This window comes from Mesoplodon mirus (assembly GCF_964341445.2).
Source record: "Mesoplodon mirus genome assembly, chromosome: 14".
NCBI lineage: Eukaryota > Metazoa > Chordata > Mammalia > Artiodactyla > Ziphiidae > Mesoplodon > Mesoplodon mirus.
Genome location: NC_138990.1, coordinates 73098464 through 73125265, shown reverse-complemented (window position 1 = coordinate 73125265; position 26802 = coordinate 73098464). Strand labels below are relative to the sequence as shown.

Genomic DNA, 26802 nt, shown 5'->3' with positions numbered 1-26802 from the left:
TTATAATAGCCATTCTGACAGGTGTGAGGTGACACCTCATTGTAATTTTGATATGCATTTCCCTGATGATTAGCGATATTGAGTATTATTTCATGGTCTGTTGGCCATCTGTTTGTTTTCTTTGGGAAAATGTCAGTTCAGGTCCTCTGTCCATTTTTTAACTGGGTTGTTTGCTTTTTTGATGTTGAGTTGTATGAGTTCTTTGTATACTTTGGATGTTAAGCCCTTATTGGTTGTATTGTTTGCAAATACCTTCTCCCATTCTCTAGGTGGCTTAATAATTTTGTTGATAGTTTTCTTCACTGTGCAAAAGCTTTTTAGTTTGATGTAGTCCCATTTGTTTATTTTTGCTTTTGTTTCCCTTGCCTGAGGAGACATATCAAAAAAATGTTGCTAAGACCAGTGTCAAAGAGTTTATATTTCCCTCTAGGAGTTTTATAGCTTCAGGTCTCACATTTAAGTCTTTAATCCATTTTGAATTTATTTCTGTGCATGGTGTGAGAGAGTAGTACAGTTTGATACTTTTTCATGTAGCTGTCTAGTTTTCCCAACACCATTTATTGAAGAGGCTGTCTTTTCCCCACTGCACTTTCTTGCCTCCTTTGTCATGGATTAATTGACCATATGTGTGTGAGTTTATTTCAGGCTGTCTATTCTGTTCCATTGATCTATGTGTCTGTTTTGTGCCAGCACTATACTGTTTTGATTACTGTAGCTTTGTAGTACAGTTTGAAATCAGGGAGCATTACACCTCCAGATTTGTTCTTCTTTCTCAAGATTGTTTTGGCTATTCGGGGTCTTTTATGTTTCCATGCAAATTTTAAAATTATTTGTTCTAGTTCTGTGAAAAATGCCATTGGTATATTTAATAGGGATTGCATTGAATCTATAGATTGCAACAATCCCAGAGGTCTCTTAAACTATACTCATTTTTAAAAATTCTTTTTTCCTTTTTTCTATTCAGCTGGGGTGATTTCCACCGCTCTATCTTCTAGTTTACTGACTGATCCATTCCTTTGTATCATCTAATCTACTGTTGAGTCCTTCTAGTGTATTTTTTAATTTCAGCTGCTATATTCTTCAGTTCTGTTTAGTTCCTTTTTATATTATCTAACTTTTTGTTTAATCTTCTCCCCAGTTCATTGAGCATCTTTATAATCATTCCCTTGAACTTATTGGGTAGATTGCTTATCTCCACTTCACTTAGTTCTTCTTCTGAGGTTCTGTCTTGTTTCTTTGTTCAAAACATATTCCTATCTCTCCTCATTTTACCCAATTTTCTGCGTTTATTTCTCCTGCTCTTGGAGAGGACTTATGTCGGAGATGTTTTATGGGGCCCAAAAGCTCACTCCCCTCTGTTTACCAGAGCTATATGTTCCAGGGGTGCCCCCTATGTGGGCTGTGTGGACCCCTCTGTTGTGATGGGGATGACTACCATGGGCACAATGGTAAGCAGGGCTGGCCTTAGGCCTGCTTGGCTGCCAGTGCCTGCCTTGTGTGGTAGCTGCTGGCCCACTGGTGGTCAGGGCTGGGTCTCTACACTGCTGACTGCTTGGCCCAGGGCGTGTGAGGACTGGTGCTGGCCCACTGGTGGATGCATAAGTTCCTGCACTAACAGGCTAGAGGGAGGACTCCAAGGTGGTGCTTGCCAACACCAGCATCCTTGTGGTAGGACATGTTCCCCAAAATGGCTGCCACCAGCATCATTTTCCCCAGAGCAAGTCCCAGTTGCCTGTTGCCTCTCTGAGAGGCTCTCCAAGGTTAGCAAGTGTGTCTGACCAGGATTCTTTCAAATTACTGTCTCTGTGTGGGAACTTAGAGCATGTGAGATTTTGTGTGCACCCTTTAAGAGCAGAATCTCCATTTCCTACACACCTCTGGTGCTTTAATATGCATGCCCTGCTGGCTTTCAATGCCAGACGTTCTGGGGTTTCATCTTCCCAGTGCAGGACCCCTGGGCTGGGGGGCTCAATATGGGGCTTGGACCCCTTGTTCCTTGCAGAGAACCTCTGCAATTGTGATTATCTTCCCATTTGTGGTTGATATCTACCCAGGAGTGTGTGTACTGACACATGGATATATCTCTCCTACTTGTCTCATTGTGGTTCCTTCTTTACATCTTTAGTTGTGGCAAATCTTTTCTGCTAGTCTTCACATTGTTCTCATAGATAATTGCTCTGTAAATAGTTGTAATTTTTATGTGTCCATGGGAGGATATGAGCTTAGGGTCTTTCTACTCCACCATCTTTGCCATCAACCTAGAGGACTCTTAAATGGCTGTTCCTACTCCATTCTTCCTTAATGCTGGCATTTCCCAACATTCTTCCCATATGTTTTCAGTACTCTCAAGCAACCTCTCCCTTATTATTCTCATTAATGTTAATGCCTGGCATCCTATTTTCTTCCATACTGATGGGAACTGGGAGAAGAAACACCTGGGACAAAGCTGAAAATTTAGGCAATAACATAGTGATAGATGCTAATTGGAATGGTATAAGTATTTAAAATTTTAAGGCTAATAATCTCCTTTAAATTTTTTTTTAACATAACAGATAAGGTGAAAGTCTCCTCAGGCCATTACCCCCATTCCTTGTCGCCTATCTTCCGCCCCAAAAGTAACTACTGCTAGTAATATACTGTGAGTTTATTTCTTTATTTAAACATAAATGGTATATTAGTAAACATACCATGCTGGAACTTGTGTTTTTCATTCATGAAAATGTTTTGAGATTTTTCCATGTTAGAATGTATAGTTCTCCCTTAAGAAATAACATTTAAATACTACTAATTTTTGCAGCAGAATATATAAAATAAGTCATGCCTAGGATGCCTTGAAGAGCTTGAACTTTTGTGAGGGTCTGTGTGAAGTTTGTCAGAGTAATTCCAAAATTAAAACAATGCTGATGGTGGTAATAGTTCATTGGCTTTCTGAGTTTTAAACATATTGCGTATTCTCTGTGAATTTGAGAGTCGCTGTCTTAGACTGGGCTACATGTAAACAGTGGTCCCAGCATACCACACATGAGTTGATGACAGTGCGATCCATCACTCAGTCTTGAACACCTGAGGAGAATGATTGACTCATTGAATTAAGAAGACCTTATAAATATCTCTCCTTGCTCTTTGATGGTTGGTTTCCTTATTACAGACTTTATCAATGTGGAATGCTCAATTACAAATTCAACTACCATGAATCAGTAGTTGAATTTGAATATCTTTTCCTTAGGGACCAAGATGATATCTAGCAATAAATTTTGTGAAAATTTCTAAATCTATAAGTTAGTTATGAGGATTCAGAGGCAAGAAACCAACTGTTTGGCTGTTAACTACACAGTCCAGTGTATCGATGGTAGGGGGAGTGAGTGTAATAAAGATGGCTTGTCTGGACAAGGGTGCATGTCTATTCATGGAAGACTCAACTGATATATAGGAAGTCTCTAGAAGATTATAAGTCCAGAAAGTCCTTTTTGAATATGTGATATCAGGAGGCCAAAGACATTTAGGCTGTTAACCAAAAGCTCAGTGTAGTAAATTAGGACAGTAAGTTTTCTGGACTTAATTTCCCTAATGTATGTAATGAGGATGCTGGAATATAAAATTGCCAAGGTTGCTTTCATGGAAAAACTTTAGCTCCTGAGGAAGCTATTGGGCAAAATGTTCTTAGCCTCTTTCCTCACAATATGTGAATTAGGTAGAAAATGTTATGATTATATTCAGAAGAAATATATTATTTTGGTAAATCTATTATCAAACTATCAAAATCAAATTCTTGAAACCCCACTGTTAGCATGAGTCATTAACAACTTTAGATTAACTTCTCCTGAGTTTCATGATGGTAAGTCCATCTCTGCCATGACTTAATGGAAAGATTATTGAATCTAAAATTTAGAAGACTTGAGTTTAATCTTCATTGTACAAGTCACTAAGTCACTATCTTGAGCAACTTATTTAATATCCCTGAATCTCAATTTAATTGCATACAAAATAGACATTATAAAAAATACATACCTAAAGAACACTGCCATCAAGACTAAATAAAATAAAATGTGGAAGTGCTTTACACATGTTGTTGTATTATAATTTAAATAAATCTTATAAAGTCTATAATAGTGCTATAGTCTGATTATTATGATATTGTAAATGGAAACCAATTCAAATATCTTATGAAAAATTCCTTCATTCCTCTGAATTCTTGTAATACCTATTTGTAATTTGCCTATAGGACTAGTGGATATTTATTTTAGTAAATAGTTAATGAATACCTACACTGCACCAAGAAATATACCAAGTGATTAGGGAGAGCAATAATTTTCAGCAGATAAGAAAGTTTTCCTAAAAAAGGTAGCCATTGAGAAGCTCTTTGAAGGAAGGGTAGAGGTTCCGTGGGGAATATGGTGGTGGTAAGTTTGAAATACTGGAAACAGCAAATGTCTTAACTTGCAGAAAATTTATAAAGTCCTTGAGGGCAGTGACTGTATGTCCAAATAATCTTTGTGTTGGTTCTGTTGTTGTACAACCTTGACTTTATGCCCATCACAAAACTCGTAGCCTGTCATCCTTAATAAATGAATTGCATAATTGAGTGGATGGTATGTCATGCCTCTGAGGAGGTTCTCAAACTTTAGCCCGTGCATCATAACACCTGGAGGGCTGTTGTAACACAGATGGTTGGGCCTCACTCCCAGAATTTGGGATTCCCTTGGTCTGAGACAGAGGCGTGAAAATTTGCCTTTCTTAAAGTTCCCATGTGATGCTAATGGTTCCAGGATCACATTCTGAAAACCACTGCATTACTGTAATTTATATTTAACCACTGAGGCAACATTCTTGTTTTTCCCTAAGCATCGAGAATACTCTTATAATTCTTGTCAAACTTAAAGAATCTTCAAGAAGTCTAACCCCATTCTGAGGGCAATAAAAATGGTAGGGTGTATGTCTTACTCATTTTTGCACAGCCTGCAGCCCCTTATAATGATGTTTTGCAAATACTGGGGTTCAAAAATGTAATGCACTGAGTATGACTGGAATCAAATAACTGTGCAGTAAATATTAAGTTCCTTATTTAACCACCCCTTAGTAAAAGGGAATGGATAATTACCATTCCTGAGTTAGAAATATGTTCAGGAAGTGTTGTTAAAGAAAAATTAACTTCGGTTTCATCAAGTCCATCAGCAATTTTCCCTCCTGTTTTGCCTTAGATGTTTGTGAGTGCAGTGCAGCAGAACTAAGTCTGGTGTTGACTTGAGTCTGGATTAATATACATATCCAAAAGGGTTCTTGGGACAATCAAGGCTAGTATGAGCTTGATCGGTCAGACCTGTGAACCTGAAAACAAGCTTCCCTCCTGCCTCCCGTTGGCACCAATGTTGCCTCCCGCCAAGCCGCATCTATTCTGGCTGACCCTGAGCTCAGGTGTCCTGAGTAGCCTCAGACCTTCATTACTGCCCGCGGAAGCCTCGAAGTTTCTTCCCGCCAAAGGCACGGGATTCCGCCTCCCTGCACCCTAGGCGCAGGCAGGACTGCGCATGTGCGGGGCCCGGCGTCCGCTGGTTCCCCGGCGTCTCCGCGGACCGAGAGCCATGGCGGAGACGGAAGCGAGCTTGCTGCGCCAGTTCCCACTGCTTCTACCCCAGAACCGGGCGAAAACCGTGTATGAAGGATTCATTTCAGCTCAGGTACTCGCCCGGGTGTTGCTCTTTCGCTAGGAGAGCCTCCCTCTGGCGGCGCAGCCCCGGCCCTGAAGTCTGTGACCGGAAGGGTTAGGGGCTTGGGTTTGTGGGGATTGAGAGGGGCGGCCAGTAAGGACTCCTAGGAGACTAGAAGTTTGAGAACCGTGGGCCGTTGCTGGAAACCCGTTCCTGGCTGTCACCTCCACGCCTGGGCCGGGGTCGCTGCCCGGGACAGGACGCTGGGAGGCTCGCGCGCGCGCCCGGGCGGGGAGAGGACGGGGCGGAGGGCCACGCCCCCTCGTCCCCGTCCCTCACGGAGTTTTGCCTCGCTCCTAACTGTCCCACGTTTGAACTTTTGTTTTAACTGGTCAGTTTTTTGCTTGTCTTTATTCAAACATGCCCCACCCCCACGAAGGTTGGAGGTCATTCAGAGGGGAGTCTGCGCTCCCTCATAATATTCGTGTTTCCTGCAGAAAAAACGTTTTGGAGGAAAACCTGATTTTGGTTCCCTGCCAAGTCCTGGGTACCGGGTCTCATCCAGGTGGCGATGTTTTGTAGGAAATCTTGACAACCGAATTAATTACCTTTGCTGATTCTAAGTGGCCTCTCTTGTGGAGTTTATTACCCATAGTAAACACGTGTAGGGCTTTGAAGTTTACAAAGCGCTTTCCAAGTACAATATCTCACTTAATCCTCAGGCCTCGGAGGCAGAAATTTTTTTTAAAAAGTCATTATTCTCGTTTTATAGTTGAGTAAATCAAGGCATGGGAAAGTGGAGAGATTGTTACTTGTCCATGATCGCAACGGACTCCCTTAAACTCAGGCTATCTGATTCCACTCCTGGGTTTTCCCCCTCTACACTGCATCAAGCTACCTTAGGTGAGAATTTTGAGTATAGGCTTTGCTTCCTGGCCATTACATTCAACATTGTGCCCTCTCCCTGAACAACGCACATATTTTTTGAGAATAGGGGCCATATGCTAGGAATTACATGTGTTTTGAAGTTTCCTCAAGACACATAGTAATCTCTCAAAAATATTGAGTGAATTATTAAATTCACATGTTAAATGAAAATTTTACCTACCCCTAAGAATATTAAGTGTGGAACTAATCCTAATACACTGATTAAGGAAAGGTTAAAGACCGTACACTTGGACTTCTTCATTTGTTTTCAAATTCACTGTGACTCTCACAGAAAGTTCTGGAATAAAGTTAATCCACGTTTTCCTTCCCCAATTGGAAGTATTGATCTTGAATTACCTAGTTGGAAACTTTCACAGCATTTAGAAAAATTGAAGAGATGTTACTAAGTTCCATTTCTATCAGAACCATGTTATATCTAATTTTAGGCATTTTAAGGAAAGTATTTTGTATTATATGTCTGTATCTGCTAAAGCCTCTTAGAAAACATGTGTAGCCATCAAAATTCAGATTAGATGAAATTATTTTATCCTGGCTATAGCTACAAATCTCATTTGTACTTGCTTTAAGCAGCTTGTTGAAATCCTAACCTAAAGATTTTATTTAACTTTGTTTTGGTGGAGCTGGTTTTGTCTAAAAATGTATGTAATTTCAGATTTACAGAAAAATAGCAAGGATGTAGGAAGAATTTGAGTATACTCTTTAAGGGGGTTCACCATTTTACATTTGCCCCTTTTGATTTGTTATTCTGAGTCTGTGTATGTGGGTGGATGTGTACACACATTATTTCCTTGAACAGTTTCAGATTAAGTTGCAGACATAGTGTTCCTTTATTCCTGAATACTTAAGTGTATATTTCATGAGAACAAGGACATAACCATACATAACCACAATTGTCAAAATCAGGAAGTTTAATCATCATATAATACCATTACCTAATCTGGAGTCCAAATTCAAATTTTGTTAATGTTGCAATTATGCATTTTGTATACCCCTTCCCAGCCCCTAACTATCTGATGTAAAAATCTCACATTACATTTAGTTGTCGTGTCTCTTTAATCTGGAATAGTTCCTTAGTCTTTCTTTGTTTTTCATGAACTTGACATTTTTTGAGTACATGTTGGTCATTAGGTAGAATGTCCCTCAATTTAGATTTGTCTAATGTTTCTTCATCATTAAATTCAGGTTATGCAATTTTGACAGATACACCACAGAAAGAATATTGTGTCCTTTTTAGGGCGCGAGATGTCAGCAGGTCTCATTATTGATGATGTTATCTCTGATCACCTGTTTAAGGTGGCAACTGCCAGATTTTCCTATTGTAATTATTAAGTACTTATAGGAAGCTACTGTGAGGCCTCAAACTCCCTCCTCCCCCACCCTGTTGTAGCAGCCATTGACTCTTGTTTGAGTCAGTTAATTGATGTTTGCCAATGATGATTTTCTAACTCTGTCATTTCTTCTATATTTATTAATTGGCATTCTGTGATAAAGAGTGGCTTTCCCTTTACCATTTATATCAGGCTCATGGATTTTAAAATAATTAAAAAAAATAATTTATCTAATGGATTATAGTCCTTACTTCCCTATTTGATGTTCAAATTGTCCCAGATTTGGCCAGTGAGAGCGCATTTTTATTGATATGTTTTTAACGATTTGCATTTTCCTATCATCACTGTTTTAAAAGTGTCCTGTAGATACTGACATGTAGTGTTTTATCATCATTTTTTAGAACTTAATTTTAATTTGTAGTTGCCCTGCACCTGGGAGTTACTTAATAGAAGATTAAAATTTTTGCTCATGGAAGGTCTTTTTTCATTTTAATTTTGTTATTTCTAGTTTTATTGCAACATGATTAGACAGTGATGTTTGTAAAACTTCAACTCTTTGTAACTTAATTGATCCTTCAATTTGTTAGCGATCTGTGTGATTAAAAGTGTTTTCTCTATTATCGGGTTCTTTCTTTTCTCTTGAGTGAGCTTTGGTAGTTTGTTTCCTTCAAGGACTTTTCATCTGAGTTTTTGAATTTATTGGTTTAAAAGTTTTTAATATTCTCATTATCCTTTTAATGGCTTTAGGATCTGTAATGATGCTCCCTATATTGGTTACCTTTTGCTGTATTCTACACCTTAGTGGCTTAAAACAACAAACATTCATTATCTCACCTTTTTTATGGATCAGGAATTTGGATGTGACTTAGCTGGATGATCCTGGATAAGTGTTTCTCCTGAACTTGCAGTGAAGATGTTGGCCAGGATGTCTATTATCTAAAGACTTGACTAGAGCTGGAAAATTTGCTGCCAAGATTGCTCATTCACATAGCTATTGACTTCAGGCCTCAGTTTTTTACTTCTGTTGATAGAGTCCTCAGTTCCTCACCACATGGACCTCCATAGTGTTGTTTGACTGTCATTACAGCATGGCAGCTAGCTTTCCCTGAGTAAGTGATAAAACAGAGATCAAGCAGAAAGCTGCACAGTGCTTTTTCTCCTCCAGCCTCTAAAGTTACACATTTACTTCTGTTTTATGCCATTTATTAGAAGCAAGTTTCAAATCCAGCCCATATTCAAAAGGAGATGAGGCACTAACACTTAAAGGTAGAAGTATCAAAGAAATTAAGAATATATTTTATGGATATCTCCTGTGCCCATTCCTGATATTGGTATTTTGTGTCTTTTTTTTCCCTGATGCATCTGGATAGAGACCTATAAGTTTATTGATCTCTTCAGAGAACCTACTTTGATTTCATTGATTTTTCTCTATTATTTTTCTGTTTCTGTTTCATTGATTCCTGATCTTAAATTTCCTAATTTGTTTGGGTGGAAGATTAGGTCATTGATAATGAGACCTTTTTCTTTTACAATGTAGATGTTCAGTGCTATATGTTTTCTTTCAAACATTGCTTTAGCTGTATCACAAATTTTGGTATATTTTCTTTCTTTTTTTTTTTTTACAGTTCAAAATACTTATTAATTTCTTCTTTGACCTATAGGTTACTTAGAAGAACAATATATCTCTAAATATTTGAGGGTTTTCCAGATATCTTTTTGATATTGATTTATGATTTAGTCCCAGTATAATTCATATGATTTGAATTCTTTCAAATTTATTGGAACTTATTTTATGGCCTAGAGTATGGTCTATTTTGGTAAATGTTCTGTGCATACTTGAAAAGAATGTATATTATGCTGCTCTTGGGTAGAGTGTTCTATAAATGTCAGGTCAAATTGGTTCATAACGCTATTCAAGTTTTCTATATACTTACTGATTTTCTATTTGTTCAGTTAATGAAAGGGGGTGTTGAAATTTCCACCTACATTAGTCCCCCTTTATCTGCAGGGGATATATTATTCCAAGGCCCCCAGTAGATGCCTGAAACTGTGGATAGTACCAAATCCTATATGTACTATGTTTTTTCCTATATATTCATACCTATGATAAAGTTCAATTTATAAATTAGGCACAGTAAAAGAATATCTAAATTGCCAGTGTCACTACTCTTGTGTTTTGGGGTCATTATTAACTAAAAGAAGGATTACTTGAATACAAGCACTCAGATAGTAGGACAGTGGATCTTATAACCGAGACAGCTATTAAGTGACTAACAGGCCGATACCCTGGACAGAGTGATTCACATCCTGGTTGGGATGGAGTGTAGCAGCGTGAGATTCCATCACACTACTCAGAATGGTGCCCAATTTACAACTTAAAAATTGTTTGTTTCTGGAATTTTTCAACTAATATTTTCAGTTGACCACAAGTGACTGAAACTGCAGAAAGTGAAACTGTGGATAAGGGGGGGCCACTTTATAATTTTTTTTTCAGTTTCTACTTTCATTTCTGTCAGTTCTTCCTTCATATATTTTGAAGTTCTTTAGGTACATAAACTTTTAGGATTGTAAGCACTCTTGCTGAACTGACTCCTTTATGATTCTGAAATGATCCTTTTTATCCTTGGTAATAATCTTTGGAATCTTGGAAGTTATATTTTTTGATACTAATGTAGTGACTCCAGCTTTTTTTTTTGATTAGTGTGGCATGGTTTATCTTCTGCCATTCTTTATTTTATGCTTATTTGTGTCTTCATATTTAAAGTGGATTTCTTCTGGGCCTTGCTTTTTTATCCAATCTGATAATCATTGCTTTTTACTTGGGGTTGTTTAATTAACCCTTTACATTTAATGTGACTGTTGATATGGTTGGGCTTAAATCTAGTATCTAGCTATTTGTTTTGTATGTGTTCTATGTGTTCTTTTATTTATTTTTTATATTTTCCCTATTTTCTGCATTTTACATTAATTGAGTTTTATAATTTTGTTTTATCTCCTCTGTCAGCTTATTACCTGTTTCTTTTTTTTTTTTTTTCTTAAGTAGTTGCTATATTTTGTCTCTCTTTTCTGGTGTTTGCCCTAGGGTTTACAATATGCATCTTGAATTTATCATAATCTACTTTCAAGTATACCTCTTCCCTTATAGTGTAAGAATCTTAGAGTAGTTTACTTGTATTTCTAATCTCCTGGTTTTGTGCTGTTGTTGCCATATATTTTATTTCTGTTTATCTTATAACCTTCACAATACAGTATTAATTCTCTCTTAAGCAGCTGATTAGCTTTTTTAAAAAAAATTAGTAGACTTTTATTTTTTAAGAACAGTGTAGAGTTACAGAAAAATTGAACAGATGGTAAGGAGAGTTCCCATGTACCATCTCCTTCCCCACACAAACACAGTTTGTCCTATTATTAACATATTAGTATGGTACATTGTTACAATGAATGAACCAATATTGGTACATTATTGTTAACTCAGGTCTGTACTTTATTCATATTTCCTTTGCTTTTACCTAATAACTTTTTTCTGTTCTGGGTTCCCATCCAAGATACCATGTTATTATGTCTCTTTAGGCTTCTCTTAGCTGTCATGGTTTCTTAGACTTTCCTGGTTTTTGATGACTCTGACTTCTTTATGATTATGAAATGACCCTCTTAATTGAGGAATACTAGTCAAGTATATACTGTACTAGGATTTGTCTGATGTTTTTCTCATGAATAGGCTGGGATTATGTGTTTTTGAGAGGAACATTACAGATTTTAAGTACCATTTCATCACCTCATATTAAGGGTACACATTGTCAATATGATTTATGACTGTTGATGTTAACCTTGATCACTTGGCTGAAGTTGGGTTTGTCAGGTTTCTCTACTGGGAAGTTACTCTTTTTTCCCTGCTTTCCATACTGTACTCTTTGGAAGGAAGTCACTATGAGCAGCCCTCACTAAGGAGTGGGGAATTATGCTCCCCCTCTTTCAGGTGGAGTATCTATGTACAGTTGACCCTTGAACAATGCAAGGGTTGGGGTGCCAACCCTCATGTGCTCGAAAATCGACATATAAATTTACAGTCCACTCTCTGTATCCATGGTTCTGCATCTGTGGATTCAGCCAACTGCAGGTCGTATAGTACTACAGTATGTATTTATTGTAAAAAAAAAAAAAAAAAAAAAATCCATGTATAAGTGGAACTGCACAGTTCAAACCCATGTTGTTCAAGGGTCAACTTAATTTATCTGGAATTCTTCTGTATGGGAGATTAATTTCTCCATTAATTCAATCATATCAGTATGGACGTATGGATATTTTACATTTTGAGTTATATTCCAATACTACTTTATTTGTTGCTCAAGTTATTCCAGCTTTGGCACAGTCAGTTATCCTTTAAAGAGATTTTAAAAAATAAGAAAAAAGGTCTTTTATATTTACCTGTATATTTACTGTTTCTGATACTCTTGTATATCCAGATTTTTCACCTTGTTTCATTTACTTTCTTCCTGAAGTTCATCCTTTAACATTTCTTGTAGTGCATGTCTGCTAGTGATGAATTCTTTCAGTTGTTTTCTGTCTCAAAAGATTGTTGATTTGGCCTTTTGAAAGATACTTTCACTGGGTATAAAGTTCTAGGTTGACTTTTTATTTTAGTGCTTTAGCAATGTTGCTTCGCTGTCTTACATTATTATGTATGAGAAATCTCTGCTTTTTATCTTTGTTTCAGGAGTTGTGGCACATGGGCTTAGTAATTGTGGCCCACGGACTCTAGAGCACAGGCTCAGTAGTTGTGGTGCACGGGCTTAGTTGCTCCGTGGCATGTGGCATCTTTCCAGACCAGGATCTAACCCGTGTCCCCTGCATTGGCAGCTGGATTCTTAACCACTGTACCACCAGGGAAGTCCCAGTAGCTTAGTATTGATGGAGACATTATCTTTGTGTCTGTGAAGCATTGCAATAGTTTATTAAATCCCTCATTCAAGAATACCCTCTTTTGTCTGCAAAGTGTAGTTTACTTTATGGATGAGTTATTTTGGTAGTGTCGAAGGAGGAGTTGAGTGTTTTTATTTTGTTACAGAAGATCCTAAGTCTACCATAGTTGGTACTTTTTCCTCCTAACACCCAGTTTCCAAAGGATATCTCTTTTACCATCTTCTTCTCCTACATTTCTTATCCAAGATGAGATCCTTGACTTTTGTGTTGATAATAAGTCCCCTCCCTGTAATTAGTGCTCTGATTTACCAGAAATCTTTATTATTATTTTTTGCACATAGTCCAGTCCCCTCTTCTGTCTTCCATGTTTTTTTTTTTTTTTTTTTTTTTTTTTTCTGAATCCCCTAGCTCTCTAAAAGGACTTGATGTGGGAGCCCCAGGGTGGAAACCACTAGAGCCCCAGGGTGGAAGGCACTGGAAAGTGGTTTAAATTTTTCTTCTTAGAGGTAATTTTGAAGTTTATGGTATTCTCTTTCTTCTGATTCTGCCGAAGACATGGGATTTTTGTGGTTCTATTTGTTCTTAATTTTGATGTATATAGTTTTTTGGAATGATATGTAGAGAGATTCAGATTTAGGCAACTGTCAGTACTTTTGTTCCCTGTAAGTCTGGAAAATCTGCTTCATGAGAGCAATTAACATTTTTTCTATGGTTTAACTAAAAAAAGATAATTTTGGACATTTTCTTGAATCAGAAAAGTATTATGGCATGTGACATGGCATTTGCCCTTTTAAAATGGTTGGATTTTGCAAATAAGGGACTTTGGAATTTTATTCTTTCACATAACAGATCAGTAGAGTAGTTTTACTATTTTTCATGTAAATTTTGAATTCCAGATTGTTCTTACACCTATGTGTGGGATGTCTGTAAAGTTAGGTTAAAGTTGCTACGTAATACCTTTTAGCGCTTTAATGAAATAGTGAATTATTGTTACTTGACCTTTTGAAAAGGTCAGTAGTACATTTTGTTTCATTTTTTTAAAGGACATTTGAATGTAATGAAAGTCAGAACTGCAATATTACCATGAAAGTAAAGGTTATGGGGTACATTTAATTGTGTTCCTCTATTTTTGAAACTGCTTTGAGGGAGACTCTGCTAAAATTCTCGTGGTAATTGTTTTTCAAGAATTTTATTACTCTTTTTCATTTTATACTGTTGGAGTAAAAGATTATATTTCTGTTTGTCTTTTTCTGCTTACCTTTGCTCAGATTTCATGTGTATTATCCTATTTAAGGTACAAAGTTTAAGCTGCTTACCCATTCACTTTCTCAAGAAAGTAAAACTGAATATATTTCTCAGAGAACTGTCCTTCTTTCCTTGGAAAGATTCTTGAGTAAAATTTGGTCTTTTCAAATGTATAGTTAGTGAATATTTAAATTAAATAACTTAATATTTTAGGGGTTTTATTAAAGTTGTGCGAGTGTGGGAGAATTAAACATACTCTGATTTATGAAAATATTTCTGTCTATATATTTAGATTATTTAAATATATTTTCACTTTATTAAACTCTGGAAAATTACAAATATGAAACCTATAATTATTATATATGACTTTACATTATGATTTTTTCTTCTGTATTCAAAGCAATTTGAAGGAATTTCCTTTTTCTTTATTTCCTAAGAAATAACATTTAAATTTCTTCTTTACGTCTACATTAACAATTTCTTAGTATTTCTTATTTATGTGAGTAACTTTTTCTTTAAAAACAAAATCCTATCTTAGTGTTTTGATTACCCAATAATCACAAAGTTTCTGACAGACATTTTTGAGTTATTTTCCCTCAAATGCACTATTCTGTTGCTTATATTTTAGCAAGTATTTGGATAAAGTTGATACCTTTTAGAAAATAAAGGAAAATGTTGCCTTTTTTATGTGATTGTGTTTGACTTCTCTTTAAGTGAAAGATGAAATGAACCTTCTTTTTTGAGTGAACCTTCTTAATGTTTCCCACAGGGAAGAGATTTCCATCTTAGAATATTGCTGCCCAAAGATTTACAACTGAAGAATGCAAGGTGATGTGTTGTTTTGTTATATACTGTACATGCATCTTGGTGGGATGAGCAGTCGTTAATCTGGTATAAGCTGATTCTAGTCATCAGAGTTCTGCCTAAAATGCTTATTAATCAGTTAACCAGAAGCTTTTCTGATTTTTCCAAATCAGTGTGCTTTGTAAATGATTTTCCCTGGTGTTGAAGTGTTTTTCAATGGTAACACATTCTCTAATTTACTTATTTTTTAGTTAAAGCAGTAAACAACAAGTGAGAATATTTGGAGAATACAAAAGAATTAGAAAACTTTGTTTCTAACTTTTGACTGATGTTAATTATGTGTATGTTCAGTCGTGGGAAGACCCACGTTATCAGTTCAGTCCTGATAGAAATTAGGTGTCAACATGGGCTGTTGGTATGGACAGCCCTTCAAGGAATGTCAAGAGACAAGATTAGAAATTTAGGATTTAGGTAGCGCCTAAAATCTCTTTTCTGCTCCAGAATACCTGAGGGTAGGAAGGGAGGAAGAATCCAGAGACAGTTACAGTAGAACTGACAGGATTTTGTGACTGGTTAGAAGTGGCAGGTAAGACAGAGGAGTGGAGGATTCTTTTCAAGTTCCTAACTCAGATCACTAAGCTAGAGAAGAGATCACAGATGGAAGAAGTAGAAGAGGAATTGTTTTAAGCCATATCAGATGTTAAATATCAAGAGGAGATTTTTAGTAGGTAGTAGTGGTTTGGTGTGGAACTTGAGCATGAAACTTGGAATGGAGACGTATGTAGAAGTCACAGTAGGCGTAGGATTTGGGGCCATGAGTATGGATAGACTTTCTAGTGCCTGCATGGATAGAGTGAGAAGAGAAAGCCAGTGATAGAATCTTGAGGGCATGACAGTGTTTAAAGGACTGGTAAATAAAGAGGACTTTGGAAGAAGACAAAGGATTGACCAGAGAAGTAACAGGAAAATCTCGACAGTTGTCTCTGAAGCCAAAGAAAGAGAGGCTTAGAAGGGGAATGGTTAACAGTGCTGACTGTTGCAAAGGGATCAGGTTAGATTGCATAGGTTTCATGTAGTGGTTGAAGCCAGCTTTTATTGGGGTTTTGGGAGTGGGTAAATGGGTAGAAAGGAAATGTAAACAGTATAAACTACTCTGAAGAACAGGAGTGGCCAGAGAAGTGTGTGTAGTCAAGGAGGAGTTACAATTATGTGGTTTTTTTTAAAAAAATAAGATTTGCTTGAACAAGTTAATATTACGGAGGAAAAAAAAACGAGCAGAAAATAAGTTAAGGATACCACGGTAAAGGGATAATTAGTGGATTGATGTGATTGAATTGGTGGGAAGGGGTTGAAAGCACATTTGGTGAAGGGGTTTCCTGTGGGCTGTTGAATGAACTACTCTGCCTCTATGATAGGAGATAGCAGTGGAAATGAGGGTTAGCAGACCAAGAATGGAGGGTCATGATGGTTTGAAAAGCTCATGGTTGGGAAAACTCTGAGGGGCTTTCTACTTCTAGGTAAGTAAAAGCAATTCCTAGAAGAGTTACTTACCTAGTAACATTGAGAGTGCAACTGAGGTGAGCCAGTAGATAGATGAACATTAACTTATCACTACTTACACAATTAAAAGTATGTCCTTAATCTGGAACTGGAAGAAGAATAGATGGCTACATATGCTTTTGCAAATACAAGTTCTGTATATTATGATCAAAACTGTTGGTTTTATTTAACCTCTCTTGGAGAAGAATCCAATTCAAGAAAACTTTGCTTTGGATATGTTAAAATTTTTTTTAAAAAGTACTGTTTTGTTTGCATGTTGTTTGCTGATTGCCGTTATTTATATTTTGAATAAAATTAGTACCAACAGTTGGAAGACATCATTTTCAACAGTACCCATGATAAAAATATTATTAACTTGTCAGCATTATCTTTATGTCATTCTTTTCTATGTATGTACATGTTTGAGTTAGCATACAAATAAGTTTTTTCCTTTTAATTCTGAACAATGAATAAATGATGTTGTTCCATTAAAATTTTAGATTACTATGTAGTTGGCAGCTGAAAGCAATACTTAACGGATATCATCACGTAGTGCAACAGGTAAGTCCTTTAAAAGGTTTGTTTTAAGCGAGGGTAAGAAGTTATGAAATATACTCTATTTTAAAGACCTATTTTGCAGAGTGTTACAACTGGTTTAGTAGTTGCTGAATTCTGTAGGTTTCATCTCTATCTAGCAAATATTTTAAGGATCCATATTTTATATAACATGTTTCCTGTCTCAGAATCCTCAGCACATCTCCAGCCAGCATTTGTGTCGAAACTTTATTTCCATCCTTGAGACTTTAGGGTCTTCAAATGCATACACCCTTATCCACCTGAATAGTGGTGGTACCAAAAAATCCCAGAACCCATTTAAGAGTTGAAAGATATCTGTGGCAAAAATGCGATTGTAGTTCAAGATTAGCAACAGAAAAGGTGAAGTGGAAATCACTTAGGATCATGCATGCATATGTAATGAGAGTAGATGTAAAGGCAAAGGTGGCATAGGTGAGATATAGGCAGGATTTATTTAGTTATTCTTTATTTTAAAAAAAATTTATAACTGTAAGTTTGTACTTTTGACATCCTTCACCTGCCATCCACCTCTCCATCCCAGTTCAGTTATTCTTAATGTTTAGTTTTCTCTACCTGAAAATTCCTTTAAAGATTTTTGTTGTTTGTTTCTCTAATCAGTTACTGAAGCAACTGAAAATAATGAAATGCCTCTTGTAGGAAAATAAATGGAAGTAGAACTGCCTTTCTTTTAATGCTTTATTCATTTGTGTGTTTTTCCTGATTTCCTATACTTTCTCTCGTAAAGCAGGTTATTATCTATGAAATTGACAATGACAGTTACTCTCACTTAAGGCAGTACTGAACCACAAAGAAATATAGGAAATAAACTATTTGATTTGTAGAATGTAGGTTGTCACTGCTGGCAGTATAATTATAGCAGATTTTTAAGGGGATGTTTAAGTTATTTCTTTCTGTTTTCTCTTCACCACCCCTTCCCCATCCACTGAGACTATATTGTATACTAAATTTTAAGAAATGAATCTAATGAGATATCTAAATAGCTTGAAGAAAAACTGTTAATGAAGACTAAGAATAATAATAAATTCTATAACAGTTTTTCTCCACCAATTCACCAAGAGAATTCCTAGAAAAAGTTCCAATTACTTATCTCCTCCCTGCCCTCCAGTTGGTCATGTAGAACCCAGTATTAGTTTCAGTCTTTGTTTTATTCCAAAGTCCAGTTGAATGTTACTATTCTTGCCTTGTATCATTTCTAACTTTAGTAAATATGCGTTGGGGGGGGGTCAGCAATTATTTTCTGTAAAGGACTGGATAGTAAATTTTTCAGGTTTTGTGGAACCTTAAGATCTCTGTCATAACTACTCTACTGTGCCCTTGTAGCACCAAAGCAGCCTCGACAAGAGGTAAATGAATAGGTGTGGCTGCACTTCATTATGACTCTGTTTACAAAAACAGCCATTGGGCTGGATTTAGCCTCTGAGCTGTAGTTTGCACACTCTGGTATAATTTATTATTCCTCTCTAGTAAACTACAGGGGAAATATTGTATAGAAGAAGGGAAAGTCAAAGACTTGTTCTACAAACATGTGCCCACACAAAGCTGTGTTAAGATGTGAATCATATGTCTCATGTATTGTTGAAATACCTTTGATTACTATTTTTCTCATGTAAAGACAAATTTACGTATCCACTTCAGAACTGTGTGGTGGTAGTGCAGTGCATCAGAAAAAGTAACAAAAATAACATTTTGATTTTAAGCAGAGAAATGATGTAGAGATTTGTCTAAGAAAGCAATTTTAAATGAGAATTTTTTTGCTTTCTTTTATTCTATAATTTCTTTTAAGAATCAAAGATTTCTAGGAAATGGAGCCATGACACTTTAATTCATTATACTTCAGAAGTTATTTCGTTTTTGCCATTTTATTGTAACTGTTCTACCTTATTGAAAGATTGACTTTTTGAATTAATACAGGTTAGTTGTGAAAGGGCAAAATTAACAATTATAGGTAGTCTTTAAGGTGAAGGAAAAAAATTAAAATAGACAGTTTTATTGATTAGTTAATTCATTGCTCTGACTAGATTCTTTTAATTGTATAGATTTCCTGATTTTTATATTTTATGTTCCTCTTGACACTCCATTCATACTTTTTTTTTTTTTTTTTTTGGTAAATAGTGCTGTGGTTTGCTAGATTGCTAAACTTGACAGTAGTCAGTGCTGAAGAAATAGAGGAATGTGTGCGATTTTAAGTGACATTCTTACATAATTCAGTATATCTCACCAAAATAGATTTGAGGGCTATTAATTAGTCTTTCAGAATGAAATTGGTAGGAATAATAGGGTTGATGACCAATACTTTAATTCTTATACTTTTAAGATGTAGATATAGCTAATACTTTTTTTTCCATATTCACATGGGCTTGGATTTTATTTCCATTTCAGCACGTGGAATATTCATTGTACACATGAAATTAATTGGAAATGTTGTTTTGATCTAGAGAATGCAGCACTCTCCTGATCTAATGAGCTTTCTAGTGGAGTTGAAGATGGTTTTGGTAAGAATTTGTTTTCTAACACTGTCACCATATTCTGTAAATCTTGAATGTTTTTGTAATTCCTTTAAAAACCAAATGATTAGAACTTAAAGCTTCTCAACTCCCAATCATTAATGTCTTATTTTACTCTGTGCATAAATGTGGATGGTACTTTTCTGAAACTGCATGAGGAGTAGAACTATGTGTAAGAACCAATTTGATTGTATCCTAAACTGGGCACACTTGACACTAGTCTTGGACAGGTGGTGAAGAAATAAAATGTACTTCTGGTCTGTTAGAGAATGTAACATCTACGGAGAGATTAAAAAGGCACACATAAAGATATAATACAATGTATAAATAATTTTGTATACAACTACAGATTTCTAAAAAATGTGTTAGGCTTCATTCCATATATACAGTTACATATGATAATTTATTATTCAGTTAACTATACATAAAATACTTGATTAACAGAAGAGGGAAGACTACAGGGAATACCCATGGGCCCATGACCTAACTTCAAAGTTTTGCCAATCATATTTCTTCCCCTACTCTTTTAGGAGAAAGGGACTGGAGCATTTTAAAAGAAACCCTGGACATTGTATCCATTTCTCCATAATATGTCAGATTATACGTCTAACACTTAAGTGTTTTTTTGTCTATTTTAAAATATGCTGTTATAATCCCAATAAAGTTAGTGCTAATTCTTTATAGTTGCTTTGTTTGTATCAGTAGGCAAACACGGTCCACACATTATATTTAGTTGATATGTCTCTTAAGTTTCTTAATTACTTCCTATAGCAGCATCTCCTCTTCCCTTCATTGTTTTTTTTTTCTTCTTCTCGTGCCATCTACTCATTGAAAAGCCAGATTATGTGTCCTATAAAATTTCCTGCATTCTGGATTTGTTTTATTAGATATTCATGGTGTCTTTTAACATATTCTTCTACATTTTTTGTAATCTGGCAGTTAGATCTAAGGGTCTCAACAGAATTGGGTTCATTTGTTCTGGTAAGAATACTTTGTGCTCTGTACTTCTTACCCTGCATCAGGAGGTACATGGTGGCTGATAGTTCCTCGTTTAGAGGAGTTAAGATTGATCAATAGGTTTAGATCCATCTAATATAAAGTTTCCCATCAGCCTATCACCTACTGATTTTAGCTTCCAATGACAGTCATTGACTACATCCACTATTTCATTAGGGATTGCAAATGGTGATTTTTAAAAATCCATCATCTACATTTATTAGCTGAAAATCTTTTACAGAGAAGAATTTCCCTTCATCAGTTATTTGGTTAATTTGAGGCATAGCTTATACTGGAGAGATAGGATAAATGCTTGTTTCTTTTTCCTTTTTTAAAAAAGTCAATTTTTAGAATAATGAGTTGGTGCCTAGCAACTCGAAACTAATGCTTTTTTAAAAAAAAATATTATTATGAACCCATGAGTTTTTTGATATTTGATTAACTTTAGTCCATTGCAGTCATTATTCAGTGCTTAAACTGTACCATTTTTGGTCAGCGTAAGCCCCTTCCTGTTGGCTCCTGAGTTCTTTTAACACAATCCAAGCTTTGCTTTATGACACCATTTGCCCCAGTTTCATTAACTCATCCTATTTTTCTGAAGAGCTGTGGTTTTTTTGTAGGAAATGGTATTTGGATGCCACAGTCTCAAAACTGGAGTGTTCATTGGTATTAATTCTAGGCCTTTTCAGTGGACAAAGCCTGAAAAAAATGCTTTTTAGAAAGAAAACAATCATGAGTTCATTTCAAAATTTTCATTTCAAATTTGGCTTAGGGATTTTACGTCTTTGACTTTATGCTTATATCTCTTTTAAATCTGAAAATTTTCATTTCAAATATTAATATAGTTATTTTAATGTTTTTACTCGTATGTTTTACTTATGCTTTTCCCATATCTATAAAATATTTCTTTATATTTGTTTTACAAAATTACAATACCAATATATAGCTACTAACAGCTGAAAGCAGTTTGATATTTCTTTGTGGTTCTTTTTGAGGCCTTCTTATTGTTAGGAGCAGCTGCCACATATTCAGAGCTTATTTACTTGCTAGATTTGTCTTGAGTCCTTTTTTTAATCCTCATAACAACCGGCTGAGGTGGAGCTTTGGTGAAAAGTTTGGGATCAAAATAAAGAGTATAAAAAAAATCAGATTCTAAAGTTTAAATTTTGACTAATAAATTTGTAAACCCTAATTAATAAGGATTATCAACATTCATTATCAATTTCGTCAAAGGCCACAACAGGATAACCTTAAAAAATGTAAGGTGAAGAAGTGAAGCGTATTTTGGTTTACATCTCCTTGACATTGAACAAAAATTTGAAAAGTTCCTTTTGTCTTTTTATCATAATTTTGATAACCTGTACAAATAGGACGAAGGCAGTGATCCCCAACCTTTTTGGCACCAGGGACTGGTCTTGTGGAGGACAATTTTTCCACGAAGCTGGGGGGTGGGGGGGTGGGGGAGATGAGGGGATGGTTCAGGCGGTAATGTGAGCCATGGGGAGCGGCAGATGAAGCCTTGCTCATTTCACCTGCCGCTCACCTCCTGCTGTGCATCACCTCCTGCTGTGTGGCCCTGTTCCTAACAGGCCTGAGACCAGTCCATGGCCTGGGGGTTGGGGATCCCTGGAGTAAGGGAACCAGAGTAAAAGCTGTATATACTGTGGCTTGTTACTACTGAAACTAACTTTAAGCTCTATCGGTCATTTAATTTTGAAGAACTACTCATTAGTTTAAAATAATTGGAGATTGATCTCCAATTCACAATATTCTATTTAGTACATTTGTTATTGCATTTCTGAGTAGAATGAGACCCTATACTTTAGCTTTCTAAAGCAATTGTGGACAGAGTTGGTGATACTATTGCACATTTATGGCACTGTACCTAAAAATGTAAGAATTTGTAGTTTATTGGGTTGTATTGTTAGTAATAGGGTTCATTTAATATAATCACTGGTGAAAGTATTGAGAATGTTGCCCAAATGAAATCAGTAGGTGTTGATCTTATTTCAGGAAATTTTGTTAAATCTCTCCTGGAGTTTCCTAGTAATAACTAGGCGTATAGTAGGAGCTTGTACATATCTGATAAATGAACAGTTGTTTCTTTGCGGTACGCGGGCCTGTCACTGTTGTGGCCTCTCCCGTTGCGGAGCACAGGCTCCGGACGCACAGGCTCAGCGGCCATGGCTCATGGGCCCAGCCACTCCGCGGCATGTGGGATCTTCCCGGACCGGGGCACGAATCCGTGTCCCCTGCATGGGCAGGCGGACTCTAAACCACTGCGCCACCAGGGAAGCCCTGAACAGTTGTTTTAAAAGAACTCAACAGGGTAAATTATTTTATTCCTTTTTTATGGCTGAGTCACTGAGTGCCTAAGGCCTCAAAACTTGGAAATGTTTAAAATTAGGAATTTAAACCTGTTTATACAGCCTGTTTTCTTTCTTCCATGTACCTTTGCTTCCTTGTCCACAAAGAACACTTTGCTTCTCTGCCTTTGCCCTTTTCTCTGTTACAGTTCTAGAATAGGAATAACTTGTCTCACCCAAGGTAGGAGGCAGAGTTTACAAATGTCATAAACCTAGATAAAGTATATTTTTATTATTATCCAAGTTTATTTTTAACCTTCAGTATACATGAATAGTAGTAATTAATATTTTTGAATTTAAAAAAATTTCCAAATAAATACTGTATAGCTATTATATCTGTAAGTCCAGGAATGATATTGACATTATTAGTAGTAGTATTAGTAACAGGATAATCTTAATAGTACAGATTTATTTCTGTGGACCATCAGGCTATCTATATACAGCATTAGGTATTTAGTTTATAAAAAAGCAGTATACTTTTTGTCTTCTGGGAGCTTCCCTTCTAATTCACATAGACATTCTGGGCTTTACAAACCTGCTTTCACAGTTTGGTTTGTTTGCTTGTTTTTATCCTAAAGCAGATTTAGAACTCTATTAAAGTAGTTTCAGTAAACAGTCCTGATTTTGAAATGCTGTTTTGTAAAAATCTATTCTTTCTAGTGTTACCTCAATTTAATTGTCTCCTATGCTTGTTAAAAAAAAAAAAAAAGGATAAGGACTAATAAATATATACTTAAATAAAAATTTATACTTATTATTAGGGTTACCAGAAGTATTTATAATTTTTATACTTCTTCCCATCTGGTTTTATTTATTATATCTGGTTTTTAATTTCTTTATTGGTTTTTATTAATTTCTGGTTTTATTATTTCTTTTTATAATAACCTTTTGATAATCCAGACCATATGAACATCTGTATAAATACATTTATTTTTATTTTCCAAATAAAATATTCGTCTAGGTTAGCACCTTTGAAATAACTGGTAGTTTTCAGCCTCAGCAACTCTAGTGATGTTTGTATTGCTTGTAAAAATGTAAATTTTAGTTTTGTTTGGGGGAACATAAACCATCTTAAAGATATCATAGGTGGGCTTAGCAGGGAAAGGAGCTGTGATCTAGCCAGATAGATGACAAAACACTTAGCTGGTCTGGGGGTAATACAGCATGTAAGTCAGTGAAAGAAATTAACAGGTATATATTTATTGTGATAATGAAGGGTTTTTGTAAGAATGTGATTCACAAAGGTGTGCAAATGTGTCAGTCTAGGCAATGTGCATAGCGTTCAGGCTTTTCTTTAAAGGTACATGTTTCTTTATATCAACAGGAGTAGAAAAATAATGAAGCCTTGAGAATGAGGGGGTTTTGTGTATGTGTGTGTGTGTGAATTTTTTTCATCTCTGATAGGAATAATAGTCTAGGAGAACATGAGAGTCTTAAGTTTGTATGGTATAATAATTGACAGTTTTACATGGCCTTCAGTACAGTCTTTTACCCTTTTCATGTCTTTTTTTATGAGAAGGGGAATCATTCAGCTGGATTTTCCATAAAAATAATGGATAATTTAGTTAGGTGCAAAGATTACAGAATTGTGTTTCATAATCAGGTACTAATAATTCATTGTGTAGCATTCCTAAGCTGATTCAAGTTTTTTCTTTTAAACAGGAAGTTGCTTTAAAGAATAAGAAAGAGCTGTATGTACTACCTCCTCCTCCCCAGTTCTACTCAAGCCTTATTGAAGAGATAGGAACTCTTGGTTGGGATAAGTATGTCTATTTTAAAATGTTTTAGAAATGCCTTTCTCTTACACATTTCAATTTAATATATTTGCAGTTTTAGCAATTTATTTTGTACTGTTTTTAGTCAAAAGTGTCATGTAGTTAGAGTATCTGATTCTTATTGTGGCTGTGAATTAAAGGTATATTATCCTAAAAAAATTGACCTACAAGGTAAAATTCTAAATATAATTTGGAAAAAAAATAACATTTTTATGTACACAGTAAATTAAGATGTTACCATATTTTCACTGAACATATAACGTTATTTTCTTTTTTCTTTTAGTTTTAGTGAGATATAATAGACAAAATTTTTACATACTTAAAGTGTACAGTGTGATGATTTGATATACCTATACATTGTGAAAGGATTGCCACAATTGTATTAATTAACATTCATCACCTTACATATTTGCCTTTTTATCTGACAGGTTTTTTGTGTTGGTTTTCTTGTTTCTATTATATGGAGGGGAGAATTTTAGGAACTTCTGACTGCCATTTTCACTGACATCACCCAATATATTTAGTTTTATGTCTATTATCTTGCTGTATGTTTTCTATTTGTCTCATGTATTTTGTGTTTTTTTCTTCATCTGCCTTTATTTGAATTAATCACAATTTTTATTATATTTTTCTTTCTATTAACTTGTTAGGTATACTTTTTTTATTATTTTAGAGGTTACCTCAGAGATTACAACATACACATAGCAAAATATACATTGTTATCTTTACCAATTTTCTTATATTGTGAGGATCTAAAACTCTTTAATGAATTTTCTCCGCTTTGTTGTGTTGTTGTTATAATGCATTTTAATTCTATATTTAAATTTGACCAACATTATTATTGTTGTTTTTAAAGTCAGTATTTTATACATACACACACAATTATTTCTCCCAGTGTTCTTCATTCCTTCCTTACTGCATGTCTATCCTGTCTAGAATAATTTTCCTCCTGACTGAAGAATTCCCTTTAATGTTTGTTTATTGAGATAAAATTGACACAGAACATTATATTAGTTTCAGATGTACAACATACTGATTCAATATATGTATGTATTATGAAATAATCACCACAAGAAGTCTAGTTAACTTGCATAAGTACACAGTTACATGTTTTTTGCTTGTGATGAGAACGTTGAAGATTTATTCTCTTAGCAGCTTTCACATATACAATCCAGTTGACCCTTGAGTGTCACGGGGTCTTATATGCAGATTTTTTTCAATAAATATGTACTACAGTACTATCCAATCTGCTGTTGGTTTAATGTGTGGATGTGGAACTGCAGATATGGAGGGTCAACTGTGAAGTTATAGGTGGATTTTCGACTGTGATGGGGGTTGGTGTACCTAACCGCCATGTTGTTCAGGTCAGCTGTTCAATATTATTAGCTTTAGTCACCATGCTGTACATTACACTCCCACTAATTATTTTCTAACTGGAAGTTTGTGCCTGTTGACCTCTTTCACTCATTTCACCCACCCTCCACACCCATCTCTGGCAACCCCTAATCTTTTCTCTGTATTTATGAATTCAGTTTTTTAGTTTTTTTTTTTTTTTTTTTTTTTTTTTTTTGTGGAACGCGGGCCTGTCACTGTTGTGGCCTCTCCCATTGCGGAGCACAGGCTCCGGACTCGCAGGCTCAGCGGCCATGGCTCATGGGCCCAGCCGCTCCGCGACATGTGGGATCCTCCCAGACCGGGGCACGAACCCGCATCCCCTGCATCGGCAGGCAGACTCTCAACCACTGCGCCACCAGGGAAGCCCTAGGGTATGTTTTTAGATGCCACATTATAAGTGAGATCATACAGTATTTGTCTTTTTCTGTCTGACTTATTTCACTTAGCATAATGCCCATTATAGGTCATTCAGGTTGTTGTAAATGGCAGGAAGTCCTTTTTTATGGCTGAAAAGTATTCCATTGTGTATATATATATATACACCACATTTTATTTATCTGTTCATCTGTCACTGGACACTTGGGTTGTTTCCATGTTTTGGCTGTTGTAAATAATGCTGTAGTGAACATGGGTGTGCAGATATCTCTTTGACATTGTGATTTTGTTTCCTTTGGACATATACCCACAAGTGGAATTGCTGGATCATATTGAAGTTCTGTTTTTAATTTAGAGTGCATACA

At 35.7% G+C, this 26802-nt stretch overlaps 1 protein-coding gene across 3 annotated transcripts in view; it reads left to right on the top strand.

The window, feature by feature from the left end:
• The first annotated feature begins 5403 nt into the window (after positions 1-5403).
• FANCL (FA complementation group L) overlaps positions 5404-26802 on the top strand; it is a 77804-nt gene continuing 56405 nt past the window's right edge. For 2 of the 3 annotated variants that reach the window (XM_082641925.1, XM_082641924.1), the window contains exons 1-5: positions 5404-5675; positions 14856-14914; positions 16930-16990; positions 19462-19518; positions 24555-24655. In XM_082641925.1, the coding sequence (XP_082498051.1) occupies positions 5526-5675; positions 14856-14914; positions 16930-16990; positions 19462-19518; positions 24555-24655 (428 nt within the window). In that variant the 5' untranslated portion in view covers positions 5404-5525. Of the gene's footprint in view, positions 5676-13249; positions 13348-14855; positions 14915-16929; positions 16991-19461; positions 19519-24554; positions 24656-26802 lie in introns of all 3 variants that reach the window. The other variant, XM_082641926.1, reaches the window with a different exon arrangement.